A 16,305-nucleotide genomic window follows, 5' to 3' on the forward strand; every position below is an offset into this window, starting at 1 on the left:
TGGTGACAGGGACTCCAGGATAAAAGTATTACAGAACAAATTAACTGTACCTATAAAAAAGATTTAGCACAACAAAGCAGCAACATTCATGTATGAAAATAATAAATTTTCGGCCGGCGCCACTGCTCAGTAGGCTAATCCTCCTCCTGCGGTACCAGCACTGGGTTCTAGTCCCAGTCAGGGCACCGGATTCTGTCCCGGTTGCTGGTTCCAGTCCAGCTCTCTGCTGTGGCCCAGGAGTGCAGTGGAGGATGGCCTAAGTCCTTGGGCCCTGCACCCGCATGGGAGCAGGCTGGCTCCTGGCTTCGGATCAGCGCGGTGCGCCAGCTGCAGCAGCCATTGCGGGGTGAACCAATTGAAAGGGAAGACCTTTCTCTCTCTGTCTCTCTCTCTCACTGTCCACTCTGCCTGTCAAAAAAAAGACAAGAAGAAATTTTAAAGTTACATACTATAAGAAAGATACATATTTAATGTGCTTTTTGTCTTTTAAGGCAACGGCAGATAATGAATATTACTAAATACTTGAAGAAAATATCAATAGTAATATTGCAGATGTTTAGAAATGAAATACCTAAGTCATGAAATCTGGCCAGAGTCAGGAATAGTTGTTGCTTCTGAGAAAGGCAAGCTCAGAAAAGTATCCTTTTGATAATTAGGAGAACTGTGTGCTACAGGCAAAAAGAAATGGTCAGAAGAAAATGATTCAGATATTTTCAGGGTATGGTAACAGGTAGAACAGAAATTAAATAGGGAAGGAAAACGGAAGAAGAGAGGAAAGAGCTATTTTATTAGCAGTGGGAAATAGAGAAAACAGATTTCTGGAACTGTGGGGAAACAGTTATTGCTAATTTTCAGGTTATTTTTAAGAATGGAAGAGTTGGGCCAGTGTAGTGGTGCAGCAGGTTAAGCCGCTGTCTGCAGCATTAGCATCCCCTGTGGACGCCTGTTCAATTCCTGGCTGCTCCAGTTCCAATCCAGCTTCCTGTTCATGCACTTGAGAAAGCAGTGAAAGATAGCCCAAGTCTCTGGGCCCCTACCACTCAGGTGGGAGATGGGTATGGAATTCCAGGCTCCTGGCATCAGCTTGCCCAGTCCTGGTCTTTGTAGCCATTTGGAGAGTGAACCATGAGGTAGAAGATCTCTTTCTCCATCTCTCCTTCTGTGTGTAATTCTGCCTTTCAAATAAAAGTAAAATAAATCTTAAAAAAAAGAATGGAACAGTGTGTTGAATCTTAAAATCATAAATCACATTTAATTAAATGTAAATACTGAGTTTTATATCCTGAAACAAATCAGAATTGGAAAGTCAGAAGATTACTTTGGTGAAAGTGATCATCTTTCATTATGTTAGATGACAATGAAACAAATAGATTAACAATAAATTCACCTTATTTTATGCATCTTGTATTTCATTTTCTAAGTTACTCTTCTCTCAGGTCCTTAATGATTTTTCAGTCAGGCAGTGATGACGTGTGATAGATAATAATTAAAATTTAAAAAGATTGTTTTATATGCTACAGGTGTTTGTCTTTATTTTCTGTGAATAGAAACTGGTAACAGTAATTTATTCCAAAAAAAGTCAGTGTTTTTCATATCTCAGCTTCAATATCGATTATTTTAAACTTCCTTATCTACTGTCTATAGTGAGTGTACAAAAGATAATGACCTGTTCTTTGTAATGGGAGTTTACAGAATAGTTAAAGAGGTAATATGGTGACACTTGTGAAATATGCTGAAAAAAAAATAAAGAAGGATGCGTGATAACCAAGGACAAAAGAGTTGGAGTGTCTTTACCTTAAGGCTGAAAAGAGGACTTCCAAGGCAGCGGAACTATTCAGAGAGAACAATAACAAATTGGAATGAACAATTTCAACTACCAGATAGGCTAGGAAATGCTGCATGGCTCAACTGAAGTGGACAGTGTTAGAATTCTAGATGTAACTATTGCAGCCACAAGAGGGGATGAATATATTAAGGAACAGAGTTTAAAATGAGCTGAGACTTATGAAAAACCCAGATTTAAAACTAGGGGCTATAAACTGTCAGAGAACTATAGGGAAATGTCAGATAATAGGAGCTCAATCAGAGTAATTGAATGTCACCTTTTATTCACAAAGAAGAGAGTGCTTCAAGGAGCTGGATTATGAAGTAACAGTAGATGTTTTCTGGATGTAAGGAAGGTTGAAAACAGTACATCTTTTGTACTTGTACTTTTTTGTCTCCTGGAAGGGATTTTTGTTGAAGTGGTAAAGATGGAAAAGAGAGCACGTGCAGGAGGTTCAAAATGGGATACCTGATGAGAAAAGGAAAGGTCAAATGATACAGGGTGCTGCCGTGCCATGTGTATCACGCGCAGTGCGTTGCTGAAGAATAGCTGTAGAGTAGCTCAGGTATCTTCAGCACTTCACATTGTTAAAGAATGATGAAATAATCTCATGTATTGTGTAGCTTGTCTCCATGTATGGATTTTTTTTAACTTTTATTTAATGAATATAAATTTCCAAAGTATAGCTTATGGATTACAATGGCTTCCCCCCCATAACTTCCCTCCAACCCGCAACCCTCCCCTGTCCCTCTCCCTCCCCCCTTCCATTCACATCGAGATTCATTGTCAGTCCATGTGTGGATTTTAATGTGATAGAAATGCTGTGAGCAGACATTCATTCACCAAATCCTACATTCGTGGAACAGGTTGAATAAGCAGAAATAAACTGTAAAATTCCTGAGTTTGAAAACAGCTTGATACATTACTTGAAGTGTCCCCCATGTGTTAATAAAAATTCAGATATTACCTTAGTAATATTGCTAAAAGAAAAAGCATATCTTCTAGGTTTTATGAGCTCCAAACTCTAGTTCCCTTCTCTAGTAAAATTACATATATACTACCAAGGTGAATACTGTTAAAGAAAGGTCATCCTGCAGTAAGAGCTTTGAGGGATTTTAAAATCTCATTTGAAACCCAGATTTCCACTGGTGTTGAGTCAGTACATTTTGTCTTAAGTCTGTATTGAATATAAATGAAAACAGATGAAAAAGAATGCATCTTCCTTAAGGATAGTCTTTGCTCATTTTAAGTCTGAAGTAGTTTTTTAAAGATTTTGGATTTACATCAAAGCCTTTTTAATAGGAGCAAACTCCTGCTGTTTGTTTATTACAGAACGCACATGCAGGACTTGAAAGATGTTACTAATAATGTTCACTATGAGAACTACAGAAGCAGAAAACTGGCAGCTGTAACTTACAATGGAGTTGATAACAACAAGAATAAAGGGCAGCTTACTAAGTAAGTATATATTTTTTCCTCCAGAAAAGGTATTATTTATGTAATAAGTAATCATATTTTATTGTCATCAAATTTCTCGTGGCTACTCAGTAATAAATTTGGATACTTTTTTATGCACATCAGTGAAACTTTTCTGTTGTTAAGCTTTCTTTTGGCAGTTTTATATTTTACTGTTTACTTGTTGGAGGAATTATTGTACCATCTTGTTACTTAAGTGAAAGATCCATGCATTCTCTTCTGGTCATTTGCCATCCATACATCACATATTTAAGAGATCAAACAGCTCCTTTAGCAAATAGTGTTTTTGTTACTGTTGTTGAGGAAAGAAAATAGTTACTATCAAGATTTCTTAACACATTTTACTTTCTCTTTAAATGAAAATAAATTTAGAGCTTCTACTTTGCAGCATGCTTTTCAAAGTAAACCATCTTGATAGGTTGTTTACTAGCAGATTATATGAAAATGAGAGACAGGACCAAACAAAAGAAGTATTTAGTTGAAAGTAGTCTTGGTTACCTTCTCTGTTACTCTTGTACATTTCCAAGGAGTAAATTAGCTAGATGTATGGATTTCTTCTGGTTGTTAAAGTGATGTTAGTGACTATTAAGTGTGTAGCTTTGTCCTCCTAAGCTCACATCTCAGGCTGTGGTGATTTCATGACTAGGTAGAAGAGGTTAGTAAGGAAGCTAGTAGAATTCATGTTAACTATGCCCATGCCCTACTTTGCTTTTGCTAGAGATTGTTAAAGGTCATAACTTTCATGAAAAGCTTGTAAATAAAGTACTTTTTAAAAAAGTTCTTAAGCTTTTTATTCAGCGACAGAAATGCGCAAGAAGGTGAGGGCTTTATTTAGGGGAGAAAAAGAAGTCTAGAAATTAAGTTGGGTCCATACCAAGCAGAGAGCAGGCCAGGAGCAAGCCACGTGGAGCAAGAATTTGGTTATGAGCAGCCACAGGTAACTCAGCGTGGGTAGCAAAGTGAATGCAGAGAGCAGGCCATGAGCTGCATGGAGCAAGCATGCGGAGCAACAAAGGGCTAAAGTTCATTTATTGCTAGATATTGTCTGAAATTAAAGGATAATCCCAAAGGGTTAGTATCTAAATAATGAAAAAGAAAAGATCTCAAAGAAGTTAATTGTTTTTTGAGGCAGTAAGCATTCCTTATAATGTAATAGAAAAATGTCCCCTCACCACTACCACCACACACACCCCCCCCCTTTTTTTTAAAGGTTTTTTTTTTATTTATTTGAGAGGCAGAAAGAGAGGTCTTCCATTCGCGGATTCACTCCCCCAAATGGCCACAATAGCTGGAGCTGAGCCAATCCAAAGCCAGGAGCCTCAAGGTTTTCTGGGTCCACCACGTGGGTTCAGTAGCAGGAGATACCCCAAGTGTTTAGACCCCTGCCACCCACATGGAAAACCCAGATGAAGCTCATGGTTTCTGCTTGACCCAGCATGGCTGTTGTGGCCATCTGAGGAGTGAGCCAGCAGGTGGAAGATTCTCTCTCTCTCTCTGTTTCTACTTTACCTCTCTGTATCTCCCTCTCTCTCTCTAACTCTGACTTTCAAAATAAGTAAATAGGGGTCAGCACTGTGGCACAGCTGGTTAAAGCCCTGGTCTGAAGCGCCTGCAACCCATATGGGCGCCAGTTCTGGTCCTGGCTGCTCCTCTTCCGATCCAGCTCTCTGCTATGGCCTGAGAAAGCAGTAGAAGATGGCTCAAGTCCTTGGGCCCCTGCACGCATGTGGGAGACCGGAAGAAGCTCCAGGCTCCTGGCTTCGAATCAGCTCAGCTCTGGCATTGAGGCCATCTGGGGAGTGAACTAGCAGATAGAAGACCTCTCTGTCTCTACCTCTCTCTGTAACTCTGTCTTTCAATTAAATAAAATAAATATTTTTTTAAAAAAACAAGTAAATAAATCTTGTATAAAAATATATTTGGTTTGGATATCTAAAAGTTGCTTTTCTGTTATGTTCCAAAGCAATTATATTTTAGAAGGACTTAAAGTAAGAATTAGATTGTGTGTTTTAAATATGAGTAGATGTCTTAACAACAAGCGATCTCTGAAGTTTTCAGAAATTGTTTGAAATGCCATTTTTTAAAAAAAATTTGGAAAGGCAGAGGGAGGGAAGGAGGGCGGGAGGGAGGGGGAGAGAGAGAGAGAGAGAGATATCTTTGGTCCACTCCCTAACTGGCTGCAACAGTCCTGGCTGGAGCAGGCTGAAGTAGAAAACAGGAATACCATCTAGGTCTCCTGTGTGGTGGCAGGGCCCCAAGCTTTTGGCCCATTTTCCACTGCTTTCCCAGGTACATTAGCAAGGAGCCGAATCAAAAGCTCAGCAGCCAGGACCATCATGGATGACAGCCTAATCTGCAGTGCCACAATGCCAGCACCTAAATTTGCAGTTACCTCCTTTACTCTTTGGTATATATCTTGCCCTTTTTTTTTTTTTTTAAAGATTTATTTACTTATTTGAGAGAGTTAAAGAAAGAGAGACAGAATGAGAGAAATCTTCCATCTGCTGGTTCACATCCGAGATGGCTGCATCTGAGTTTTCCACATGGGTGGCAGGGACCCCAAACACTTGGGCATGTTCTGCTGCTTTTCTCATGTCATTAGCAGGAAGCTGGAGCAGAAGTGGAACAGCAGGAACGTGAAGCGGCACCCATATGGGATGCCAGCATCTCCTGTGGTAACAGCTATACTTGTCTGCAATGCCAGCCCCCAAATGTCTTTTCATAAGCATATAATAATAGTGGCTGGAATTTTCTTTATGTTTGGTTTTAATGTTCTTGTTTGGTAAAACAAAATGTTAATTGTTGTTTCCCAAAATTTTTGGAAATTTTACTGGTTTTTGAAATCTGTTGAAATGAAATTCCTTTGAAAATTTTTGTTTGAAATTTGCAATATGTCTTAATATAATGGCTTACCAACCATTGCAGCAAAAGTATGCATATGTACTTACTTAATGTGTTCTTCAGGAAAAGCCTCACACATAATTTAAATAAAATTTGGTTTTCTCATGTTCAAAATGTAGGTCGTTTAATGAAATCACTATAGAACATTACTAGGTCAGCATTGTGTGTTCCTTACTGTGATTCTGTTATTGGTCACAGGAAGGAGGTGAGTTATATGGCTTACGGGAATTTAGCCCATTGCAGAACACCAGAAGTAGCTAAATTGTATTTTTGGGAATTATGTTTGATACTCAGATTATGTTACAGCCTGTTTCTATTCCTTATACCAGGCTTATTCATTTCTTTGGTTGTGTTGCTTTTAATTTCTCCGACAAGTTTAGATTTATGTTTTTAGCATATCAGTGTGTGTGGGGAAAGAGTTTTCTAGTAGAAAGCAGGGAGGCAGTGATAGAACCTAAATGGTTTTCTCAGCCATATAATAAAGTTTTCCATGGAGGGGAGGCTAAATATGATTACATTTTCCTGTGTTTTCTACATTGTTCAGAGTGGTTTATATTATACTTTCTAAAATATTTTAATAAAGATGACTAGAAGTAGGAGCCAATTAATTTGAAAGTTCATTTTACTTGTGAGGGACTTGAAATCCATTTTAGATACGTATAGATATTTTCTTAATTTGAATACTACTTCATTCGGTCAAGTAATTTTGCAAGGCTAAAAAAACTACCTCACGTGTGAAATTTTCAGTTTTGACAGTATACATTTAATAGCTTAGAACTTCAAGCAGGCTGTCAAGACAGTTGCACAGCAGATTTATTTTGGTACAGTTTGGTACAGATTTGGTACAGTTTTTACTAACAGAATTTGAGAAATAAAGTGACTAGCTTTAGCAAATTTTCACCATAAACTTTTTGATTAGGGCATGCACCTTAATTATTTTATTCTGAAACCTATATATTTAATTGCTGCTTTTAATGTGCCTTTTTTTCTTTTAAGATTTATTTTATTTATTTGAAAGGCACAGAAACAGGAGACACACAAACACACACAAATACACACACAGAGAGAAATCTATCAGCTAGTTCACTCCCCAAATGGCTGCAATGACTGGAATTGGGCCAACTCAAAGCCAGGAGCCTGGAACTCCATGCTGGTCTCCCTTGTGGGTGGCAGGGGCCCACACATGTGCACCATTTTCTACTGCTTTCTCAGGCATATTAGCAGGGAGCTGGATCAGAAGCAGAGCAGCTAGAACTTGAACTGGTTCTCTGAAAAGGAATGCTGGCCTTGCAGGTGGCAGCTTAACCCACTGTACCACAACACCTGACACATGGCTGGCTTTAAATATGCTATAAGTCTTTGCTTTTTTGTTTTGTTTGTTTAAGATGGAATCCAGTTGAAGGCATATATGAAATAAGCAGTTTTGCTATACAGAGATTTAAAACATTTAAATTTTGAATTAAAAGCAGATTTCAGAACATCACATGTGTTTCTTTAGTCTCCTATTTAAATAATAATTTATATGATTGCGTTTAAATAACCTAGTAGCTTTTTCAGGGGAAATTATTATGCACTCTTTACAGATACATGAATTATCTGTAATAATCATAAATGGGTTATTAGAAGTAAGAATATTTAATTTAAAAATAGCCATAATTAACGGCAGGCATTTGACCTAGTAATTAAGATGCCTGCATCCCATATTGGAGTGCATGAGTTCAGTTCCTGACTCCAACCTGATTCTAGCTTTCTGGAGGAAGCAGGCAATGACTAGAGTGGTTGGGTTTCTGCCAACCATATGGGAGATCTGGATTTACTTCCCAGCTCCTGGCTTCAGCCTGGTCTAGTCTAGTCTAGTCCTGAAACTTGGAGGCATTTGGAAAGTAAACCAGGATGGGAGATTTCTTTGCCTGGCTCTCTCTCTCAAATAAATAAAAATAACTATGATTCTCTCTGACATCTAATTTATTTAATAAATTTGCAATTAAATTATTTGCCAAATTGCAGCTGTGTTGTTGGAGAATCCAAGTTGCTGAAATGTGCATATTCAATTACTTAAGACTATAAATTCAAAAATAGTTAACTAGGTTAATTTCTAGAATCTAAAATGCTTTTTTAGAGTAGTAGGAAAAAGTGGGCACAGTCAGACCAGTTTCAGAACAGTCACTGACACTGTCCAAGAGGTCAGAGTCCTCTACCATTAACATGAGGAATATATAATTAGGATCTCAGTCACTTATACGTGGAAACTGTTTCAACTGGCACTTTTTAAGTATAATTTTAAGTATGCTTGGCTCAATTTCATTTTCTGATTAATGGCTTAATTGGTAAAATACACTGCAGGTTTTCATATGGAAGTGTTTTCTTCAAGGAAGGAGTTCTAGGTTATAAAGAATTTATTACCCCTTTGTATATTAAACTGAATCCATCTTCTGTGTCACTTAAAATAGTGTCCAAATAATTTAAAAATTATTTGAAACTTTTAAATAGCAGAATGATGGAAATTTAATTATGCATCTATAGCATCTCATTTGTTTTAATCAGCTGTTTCAGTTTTTGTTAAGTTTCCATTTCTAGGTGTTTAACGATAACCTTAATGTTCACACCAGGAGCCCTCTGGCACAAATGGAAGAGGAACGAAGGGAGCATGTAGCCAAGATGAAGAAGATGGAGATGGAGATGGAGCAGGTGTTTGAAATGAAGGTCAAAGAAAAAGTTCAGAAACTGAAGGACTCTGAAGCTGAGGTAATCAGTCTGATACTCCATCACTTATACCCAGTGTTCCTTTTAAAATAATATCCTCGATAAAATTTGTAGATAATACAGTAACTATACTTATTTTAAAAAAATGAATTTAATGCCCTAATATATAGAATGAAGAGATAAAAGCAAGTACTGTGTTTATATATGCTTCAGTATATGAGTGCTTGGACACATATGAGTACCACCTAGAGAAAAATACTACAGCAGTCAGAATACTTACAGTAAATTAGACTTACAGTGATCAAGTTTGAAATATGAGTAATGAATAAAATTATAAACCATTCCATATATATATATCAGTATAAGGAAAGTAAAGATCAGAGTTTTGGGTAGATGAGAAAACTAGTTATAGGATAATAGTAATTGATCATATTTATTTGTATATGAATGAGAAAAAAGGAAAAAACCTTAATTGAACTAAGGACATGCCTGCATACATTATAAGCAAAGAAAATGGGGGGATATGATAGTCTTTTCTTTTTATGTATTTGAAAGAGTTAGAGAGATCTTCCATCTATTGGTTCACTCCCCAGACAGATACAACAGCCAGAGCTGGGTCAGGTTGAAGCCAGGAGCTTGATCAGATAGTAGAGTAGCTGGGACTCCAACCTGGTCCTTGTATGGGATGCCGGCATTGTAGGCAGCAACTTAACCAGAAATGCCACAGTGCTGGCCCCAAAAGGTATTCTTGTAAAGAAGTTGAGCTATATTTTACAATATTGTTTCACAGTAATTCCCGGTATCACAGCTTTGGGTGTAATACTGACAGGGCATCCCAGCAGATATATCTGCCACCCTCAGTTTCCCCTACATGTTGAGACCTTGTAGACGATTCCTTTAGTCAGTATGTTAGAAAAGAAAGAAAAAAGAGAGAAAAGATAAACTTAATGTAAGAATCCAGCGAGCAATTGGTTTGATAGATAGACATCTGAGAATAGTAGGAAGAAAACTCTGAGTAAACTGAAGATGAACCAATTTCAGTATGAATTCCTCTGAACATAAATTTGTTATCATAACTAAAAATTATAAATTAGTAATTTTTTAAAAACTTTTATTTAATGAATATAAATTTCTGAAGTACAGCTTATGGATTACAATGGCTTTTCCCCCCCATAACTTCCCTCCTACCTGCAACCCTCCCCTCTCCCGCCTCCTCTCCCCTTCTGTTCACATCAAGATTCATTTTAGGCCGGCGCCGCGGCTCACTAGGCTAATCCTCCGCCTTTAGGCGCAGGCACACCGGGTTCTAGTCCCAGTCGGGGTGCCGGATTCTGTCCCGGTTGCCCCTCTTCCAGGCCAGCTCTCTGCTGTGGCCAGGGAGTGCAGTGGAGGATGGCCCAAATACTTGGGCCCTGCACCCCATGGGAGACCAGGAGAAGTACCTGGCTCCTGCCATCGGATCGGCGCGGTGCACCGGCTGCAGCGCGCTGGCCTCGGCGGCCATTGGAGGGTGAACCAACGGCAAAAAGGAAGACCTTTCTCTCTGTCTCTCTCTCTCACTGTCCACTCTGCCTGTCAAAAAAAAAAAAAAAAGATTCATTTTAAATTATCTTTATATACAAAAGATCAATAAATTAGTAAATTTTTAATAGTAATATGGAATAATTTCTAAAATATTCTTTATTGATCTCCCTCTCTCTGTATCTAAATATATTAAAGGCACACCTCTTCTGTTGTGTTGTATCCTTACAGTTGATCTAATTGTATTCGTAATTGCTGCATAAAACACTGAAAGGTTTATTGACTGAAAAATGTAACAAAATAATCCATGGAGTAAGTAGAGGGATTATTACCTGTACTTTTACCTACATGCACTCAACACAAAAGATAATTGGTTAGTTACAACACAAATGTAAGTTTGATGCACTTCAAAGCCTACCACTCAGCATAAAAAATAGGACGTTACCAACTCAATTGAAGTCCTTTGTGCCTCTGTCTTCCTAGAAATAACTACTCTGAATTGTGTCTGTGTGGTTGGCCTAACTTTTAAAATATTAACTAGAGGCATTTTCTTTTCTTTTCTTTTTTTTTTTTTTTTTTAAGGATTTATGTATTCACTTGAGAGGCAGAGTTACAAAGAGAGGCAGAGACAGAGAGTTCTTCTATCTGTTGGTTCACCTCCCAAGTGACCTCAATGGCCAGAGCTGGGCCAACCCAGAGCCAGGAGCTTTCTCCAAGACTCTCATATGGGTGCAGGGGCCCAAGCACTTGGGCCACCCTCCACTGCTTTCCTAGGTCATCAACAGGGAGCTGAATCGGAAGTGGAGCAGCCGGGACCCAAACCAGCACCCATGTGGAATGCCAGCACCACACAGAGAGGCTTAACCTACTGTGCCACAGTGCTGGCCCCGAGAGGCATTTTATTAAGATTTATTTATTTGAAAGGCAGAGTGACAGGGGAGAGACAGGGAAAGAGATTTTCTATCTACTGAATCATTCTCCAAATGGCCATAATAGCTGTGGCTGGGCCGGGCCAAAGCCAGAAGCCTGGTGTTCCATCCCTTCTTCTAGGTAGGTGTCAGGGTCCCAAGCACTTGGGCTATCTTTCACTGCTCTCCCAGGTGTATTTAACAGGGAGCTAGATTGGCTCCCTTATGGGATGGGATGCCAGCCTTGCAGGTGGCAGCTTAACCTCCTGTACTATGATGCCTGCCCCCAGAGGCATTTTCTTATGTTCCTACTTTCTGATCTTAGTAACTTTTTGCCTATCGGGAATATTTCACCTCAGATTTGACTCGTATCGTATCTGCTTAAATATATCTTCAGTGGTTTTGTTTTATAGGAATCACATGAGACATTTGCAGGGGGAATAAATATGATATCACTTTTGTGGGTTTACAAAATCAGAAAACAAATTATATCATGCAAATTCAATATGTTAACTCACCAGTGTAGTGAAATCTCTAGTAGAATGTAATTCCCTGACTCTTGAAGAGTTTTTGAATAGTCTTTGGTATTCAGCAAATTAGGATGTAATCTGTAGTTTTTTGTTTGAGAAGTAGAGTTAAAGACAGTGAGAGGGAGAGACAGAGAGAAAGGTCTTCCTTTTGTTGGTTCACTCCCCAAATGGCTGCAACGGCCAGAGCTGGGCCAATCCAAAGCCAGGAGCCAGGAGGTTCTTCCCGGTCTCCCATGCGGGTGCAGGGGCCCAAACACTTGGGCCATCTTCCACTGCTTTCCCAGGCCACAGCAGAGAGCTGAATTGGAAGAGAAGCAGCTGAGACTAGAACTGGTGCCCATATGGGATGCCAGCACTGCAGGCGGAGGATTAACCCACTGCACCATGGCACCGGCCCCATAATCTGTTTTTTTGTTTGTTTGTTTTTGACAGAGTTAGAGAGAGAAAGGTCTTCCTTCCATTGGTTCACTCCCCAAATGGCTGCTGTGGCTGGAGCTATGCTGATCTGAAGCCAGGAGCCAGGCGCTTCCTCCTGGTCTCCCATGTGGGTGCAGGGGCCCAAACACTTGGGCCATACTCCACTGCCTTCTCTGGCCACAGCAGAGGGCTGGACTGGAAGAGGTGCAACCAGGACTAGAACCCAGTGCCCATATGGGATGCTGGCACTGCAGGTGGAGGATTAACCAAATGAGCCATGGTGCCCACTGGTTTTTTAATTTGTTGATATTTTCTTCAGAAATTGATTGATACTTAATTGAAAGTATTTGTCTAATGATCTGTTACATTTAAGCTCTTGTTTTCTGCCGTTATTTTACATGAGTGTTTCCCACTTCTCATCCAGCATTCTTTTTTTTTTTCTTTTAGATTGATTGATTTATTTGAAAGAGTTACGGGGGGGAGAGGAAGGGGGGGTTAGGGGTAGGGGTAGGGGTATCTTCCATCCCTTGGTTTGCTCCACAGATGGCCACATCCACCAAGGCTGGGTCAGGCCCAAGCCAGGAGCCAAGAGCTTCTTCCAGGTCTCCCACATGGGTAGCGAGGGCCAAGCACTTGAATCATCTGCTGCTGCTTTTCTGAGGCCATTAGCAAGGAGCTGGATTGGAAGTGGAGCAGCTAGAACACAAACTGGCACCCATATGGGATGCTGGCATCACAGGTGGTGACCTTACCCATGACAGCACAGTCCTGGCCCCTCATTCAGCATTCTTTATTAATCCTCAGCACAGGAAGGATAACCTGCGTTAGAATCGTAGGGGCTTGTTAGAAGTTTTGAGTTTCTAGTCTTAGCATCTAGAGATTCTAATTCAGTACATCTGTGTGAAGACCAGCTTTCTTTATTTGCAATAAGCACTCTGGGTGACTTACATGAGCCCAGTGTCTGAGAACCACTACATTACAGAAATCAGAAGACCTTAGAAGGATCTTGTAATTCTTAGGTCCTTAACCACCTGCTCTCTTTACATTTGTCTTGGCTTTCTGAACTTGGAATTAAGAGACAGGTTTTAGTCTTGTCTGCTCTGGCTAGTGATCCCATCTGTTCGATGCAAGCAATGATGTCTTCCTTGCCAAGCCTCCAGTGTGTTAGTGAATACAGAAAAATGAGATAATTGTCTATTGTACAGTGCTACACAATTGTAAGTTTGTTGTATTTTTGTTCCTATTTCCTGAGATTATTATCTAGGGTCAGGCCTATAGGATGGCACGTCCTGCAGTAGGAGGCACCTTCCACAGTTTTCTCCAGGTGGTACTCTGGGTTCTAACAGGGTGACTCAGTGTTCATTCTCTTACCATTAGTGTACCTGGAAGAAATGTAATTCCTCGCTGATCTCCTAAACCATTTTACTTTATATGTTATGCTGTGATTTAGCTCCAGCGGCGCCATGAGCAAATGAAAAAGAACTTGGAAGCACAGCACAAAGAATTAGAGGAAAAACGTCGTCAGTTTGAGGATGAGAAAGCAAACTGGGAAGCTCAGCAACGTATATTAGAACAACAGAACTCTTCAAGGTAACTTAATATTAGAGTCCTAAGAATTGGGTGTATTAATGTTTTAAAGACTTATTTTCCTATTTATTATAAAAACATTAGAATGACATTTAAAAAGTCATTATCATACATCCCAAGCATAAGTATTTCCATGGATGAATATTTGTATATATAGATGGATGCAGTGTGTGTACTGTAACAATATTTTTTCTGTACATTTTCCATGACTTAATCTTCTTAATTGATTTAGTGGCTTCATAACATTCTCCCTAGTTAACTCACCATAATCAGTTTCTCATGATGAACCATAATGGTTGTTTTCAATTTGGGGGCCTGTAGAGAGCACTGCTCTGGAGATCTTTTATACATTTTAGGGGAATATTTTAATTGTTTTGGAATATGTCTTTAGGATAAAATCCTTAAGATAAAATGCTGGATATTCAGTTTCTAATACAGCGAATGTCACTTTTTCTTAATTTATGTAAAACAGTAATATCTATTCTTCCTTTTCTCATTAATCTAATTTAAAATGGGAAGGTTGTATCCCTATTAGAATTCTGTAATTTATCCTTCTAAACACTTTGAAAATTAGACATTCGTTCTGTAGTACTTTCCTAACACTATCCTTCTATTAACTTTCCCCCTAGACAAAAGGGAAATATGTTAGTAAAAGCAAATGCACTTCAGGATGCAAATAACAGAAGAAAAGGACCCCCTACTGGATATCAGTTGATCTTTTTCATTTGTGTATTTCATTTGAGAAGAATAATATAATAAAATTGGATTTTGTTGGGTTTTCTTAACTTCTTACCCTAGAATTTTGTCAAGTGTTTGTTTTCTAAGAAAATGCTATTATAGTTTAGCATTATCTTCATTGTTTATGTCTTGTAATTTTTTTAAAAATGAAATGAGGTTTGAAAATCCATTGTGGTTGTGCTTGGGTTAGTTGTTGCTAACACATTTTGTCTTCATAATTTTTATGTGGTCATTCATTTTGATTTTTTTCTTTCATTCATTTAGAACCTTGGAAAAGAACAAGAAGAAAGGGAAGATCTTTTAAATTCTCTATTGACCACCAGTTACGTATTAGTTGCCAATATGCCAGCTTGGACATCAGTGTTTGTTGGATCCGTTTGACCAATTTGCACCAATTTTATCCATAATGATGGATTTAACAGCATGACAAAAATTATTTTTTTGTTGTTCTTGATGGAGATTAAGACACCTTGAATTGACTAGGGTGTTACGTACTTGGAAAGTAACAGCTCTAAGTACCTTTCTTTTGTTTTTTCTTTCTTTTTTTTTAATTAAACAGATGTCTTCAATTTAATGCAAGAGAACATTTTACTGTTGTACAATCATGTTCTGGTGGTTTGATTGTTTACAGGATATTCCAAAATAAAAGGACTCTGGAAAGTTTTCATTGAGGATAAATTGCCATAATATGATGCAAACTTTGCTTCTCTATGATAATTATAATACAGAGGTTCCATTCAGTGCAGCATATACAATAATGTAATTTAGTCTAACACAGTTGACCCTATTTTTTGACACTTCCATTGTTTAAATACACATGGAAAAAAGAAAACCTATATGCTTACAGTGCACCTAGAGCTTTTTTATAACAACCTTTTTTTGTTTGTTTTGGATTCTTTAAATATATATTATTCTCATTTAGTGCCCTCTTTAGCCAGAATCTCATTACTGCTTCATTTCTGAAATAACATTTAATTTAGATATTTTCCATGTATTGGCCCTGCTAAAATAGAAAGTAGCATCTTTCATAAGGTAGGAACCAACAGGGAAACTTTCCTTTTACTCCCTTTTTACACTTTATGGTAAGTAGCAGGGGGAAAATGCATTTATAGATCATTTCTAGGCAAAATTGTGAAGCTAACGACCAACTTGTTTCTACCTATATGCAGCCTCTTTATTTGACTAGAAATGGGGAAAATGGCCTCTTGAAGAGAAAAAAAAAGCCACCATTCTGCATTTAGCTGTATTCATATATTGCATTTCTGTATTTTTTGTTTGTATTGTAAAAAATTCACATAATAAACAATGTTGTGATGTAAAGGAGTGTGAGGTCTTAAGTATTCTACAGTTTGGTATATATGAGTAGAATGTGTTTGGGAAGAAACTTTTCAACTTGAATTTGTCTCCTCCACAGTCATATCTGTGAATACATATTTTCCCTTTCTCTATTACTGCCTCTCATTAATATGCCTGTTTCTCTGAGGACAATTTTCATCTCATTCAGACTAGGCATAGGCTCAAATCTGTGTAAACTGATTTTTTGTAATAATGGAAAGAGGTTAGTATAATTTTCTTTTTATTAATGCCAAATGATATAAATCTTAACATGCTTCATGGCATTTTAAGTATAATTAATACAACTCAGTGTATTACTTTAAAATGTTTTAGCACATCTGTTTACCTTTTAAAATTAGTCATC

General features: G+C 38.3%; 1 protein-coding gene across 8 annotated transcripts in view; it reads left to right on the top strand.

The window, feature by feature from the left end:
* Positions 1–15,926, top strand: part of SEPTIN7 (septin 7) — a 107,713-nt gene extending 91,787 nt beyond the window's left edge. For all 8 annotated transcript variants that reach the window (XM_070059715.1, XM_070059718.1, XM_070059712.1 and 5 more), the window contains 4 exons: positions 3,158–3,283; positions 8,812–8,947; positions 13,732–13,871; positions 14,871–15,926. In XM_070059715.1, coding sequence (XP_069915816.1) covers positions 3,158–3,283; positions 8,812–8,947; positions 13,732–13,871; positions 14,871–14,910 — 442 coding nt within the window. In that variant the 3' untranslated portion in view covers positions 14,911–15,926. The remainder of the gene's footprint in view (positions 1–3,157; positions 3,284–8,811; positions 8,948–13,731; positions 13,872–14,870) is intronic.
* The last annotated feature ends 379 nt before the right edge of the window (positions 15,927–16,305 follow it).

Source organism: Oryctolagus cuniculus, chromosome 16 (genome assembly GCF_964237555.1).
Source record: "Oryctolagus cuniculus chromosome 16, mOryCun1.1, whole genome shotgun sequence".
Taxonomy (NCBI): Eukaryota; Metazoa; Chordata; class Mammalia; order Lagomorpha; family Leporidae; genus Oryctolagus; species Oryctolagus cuniculus.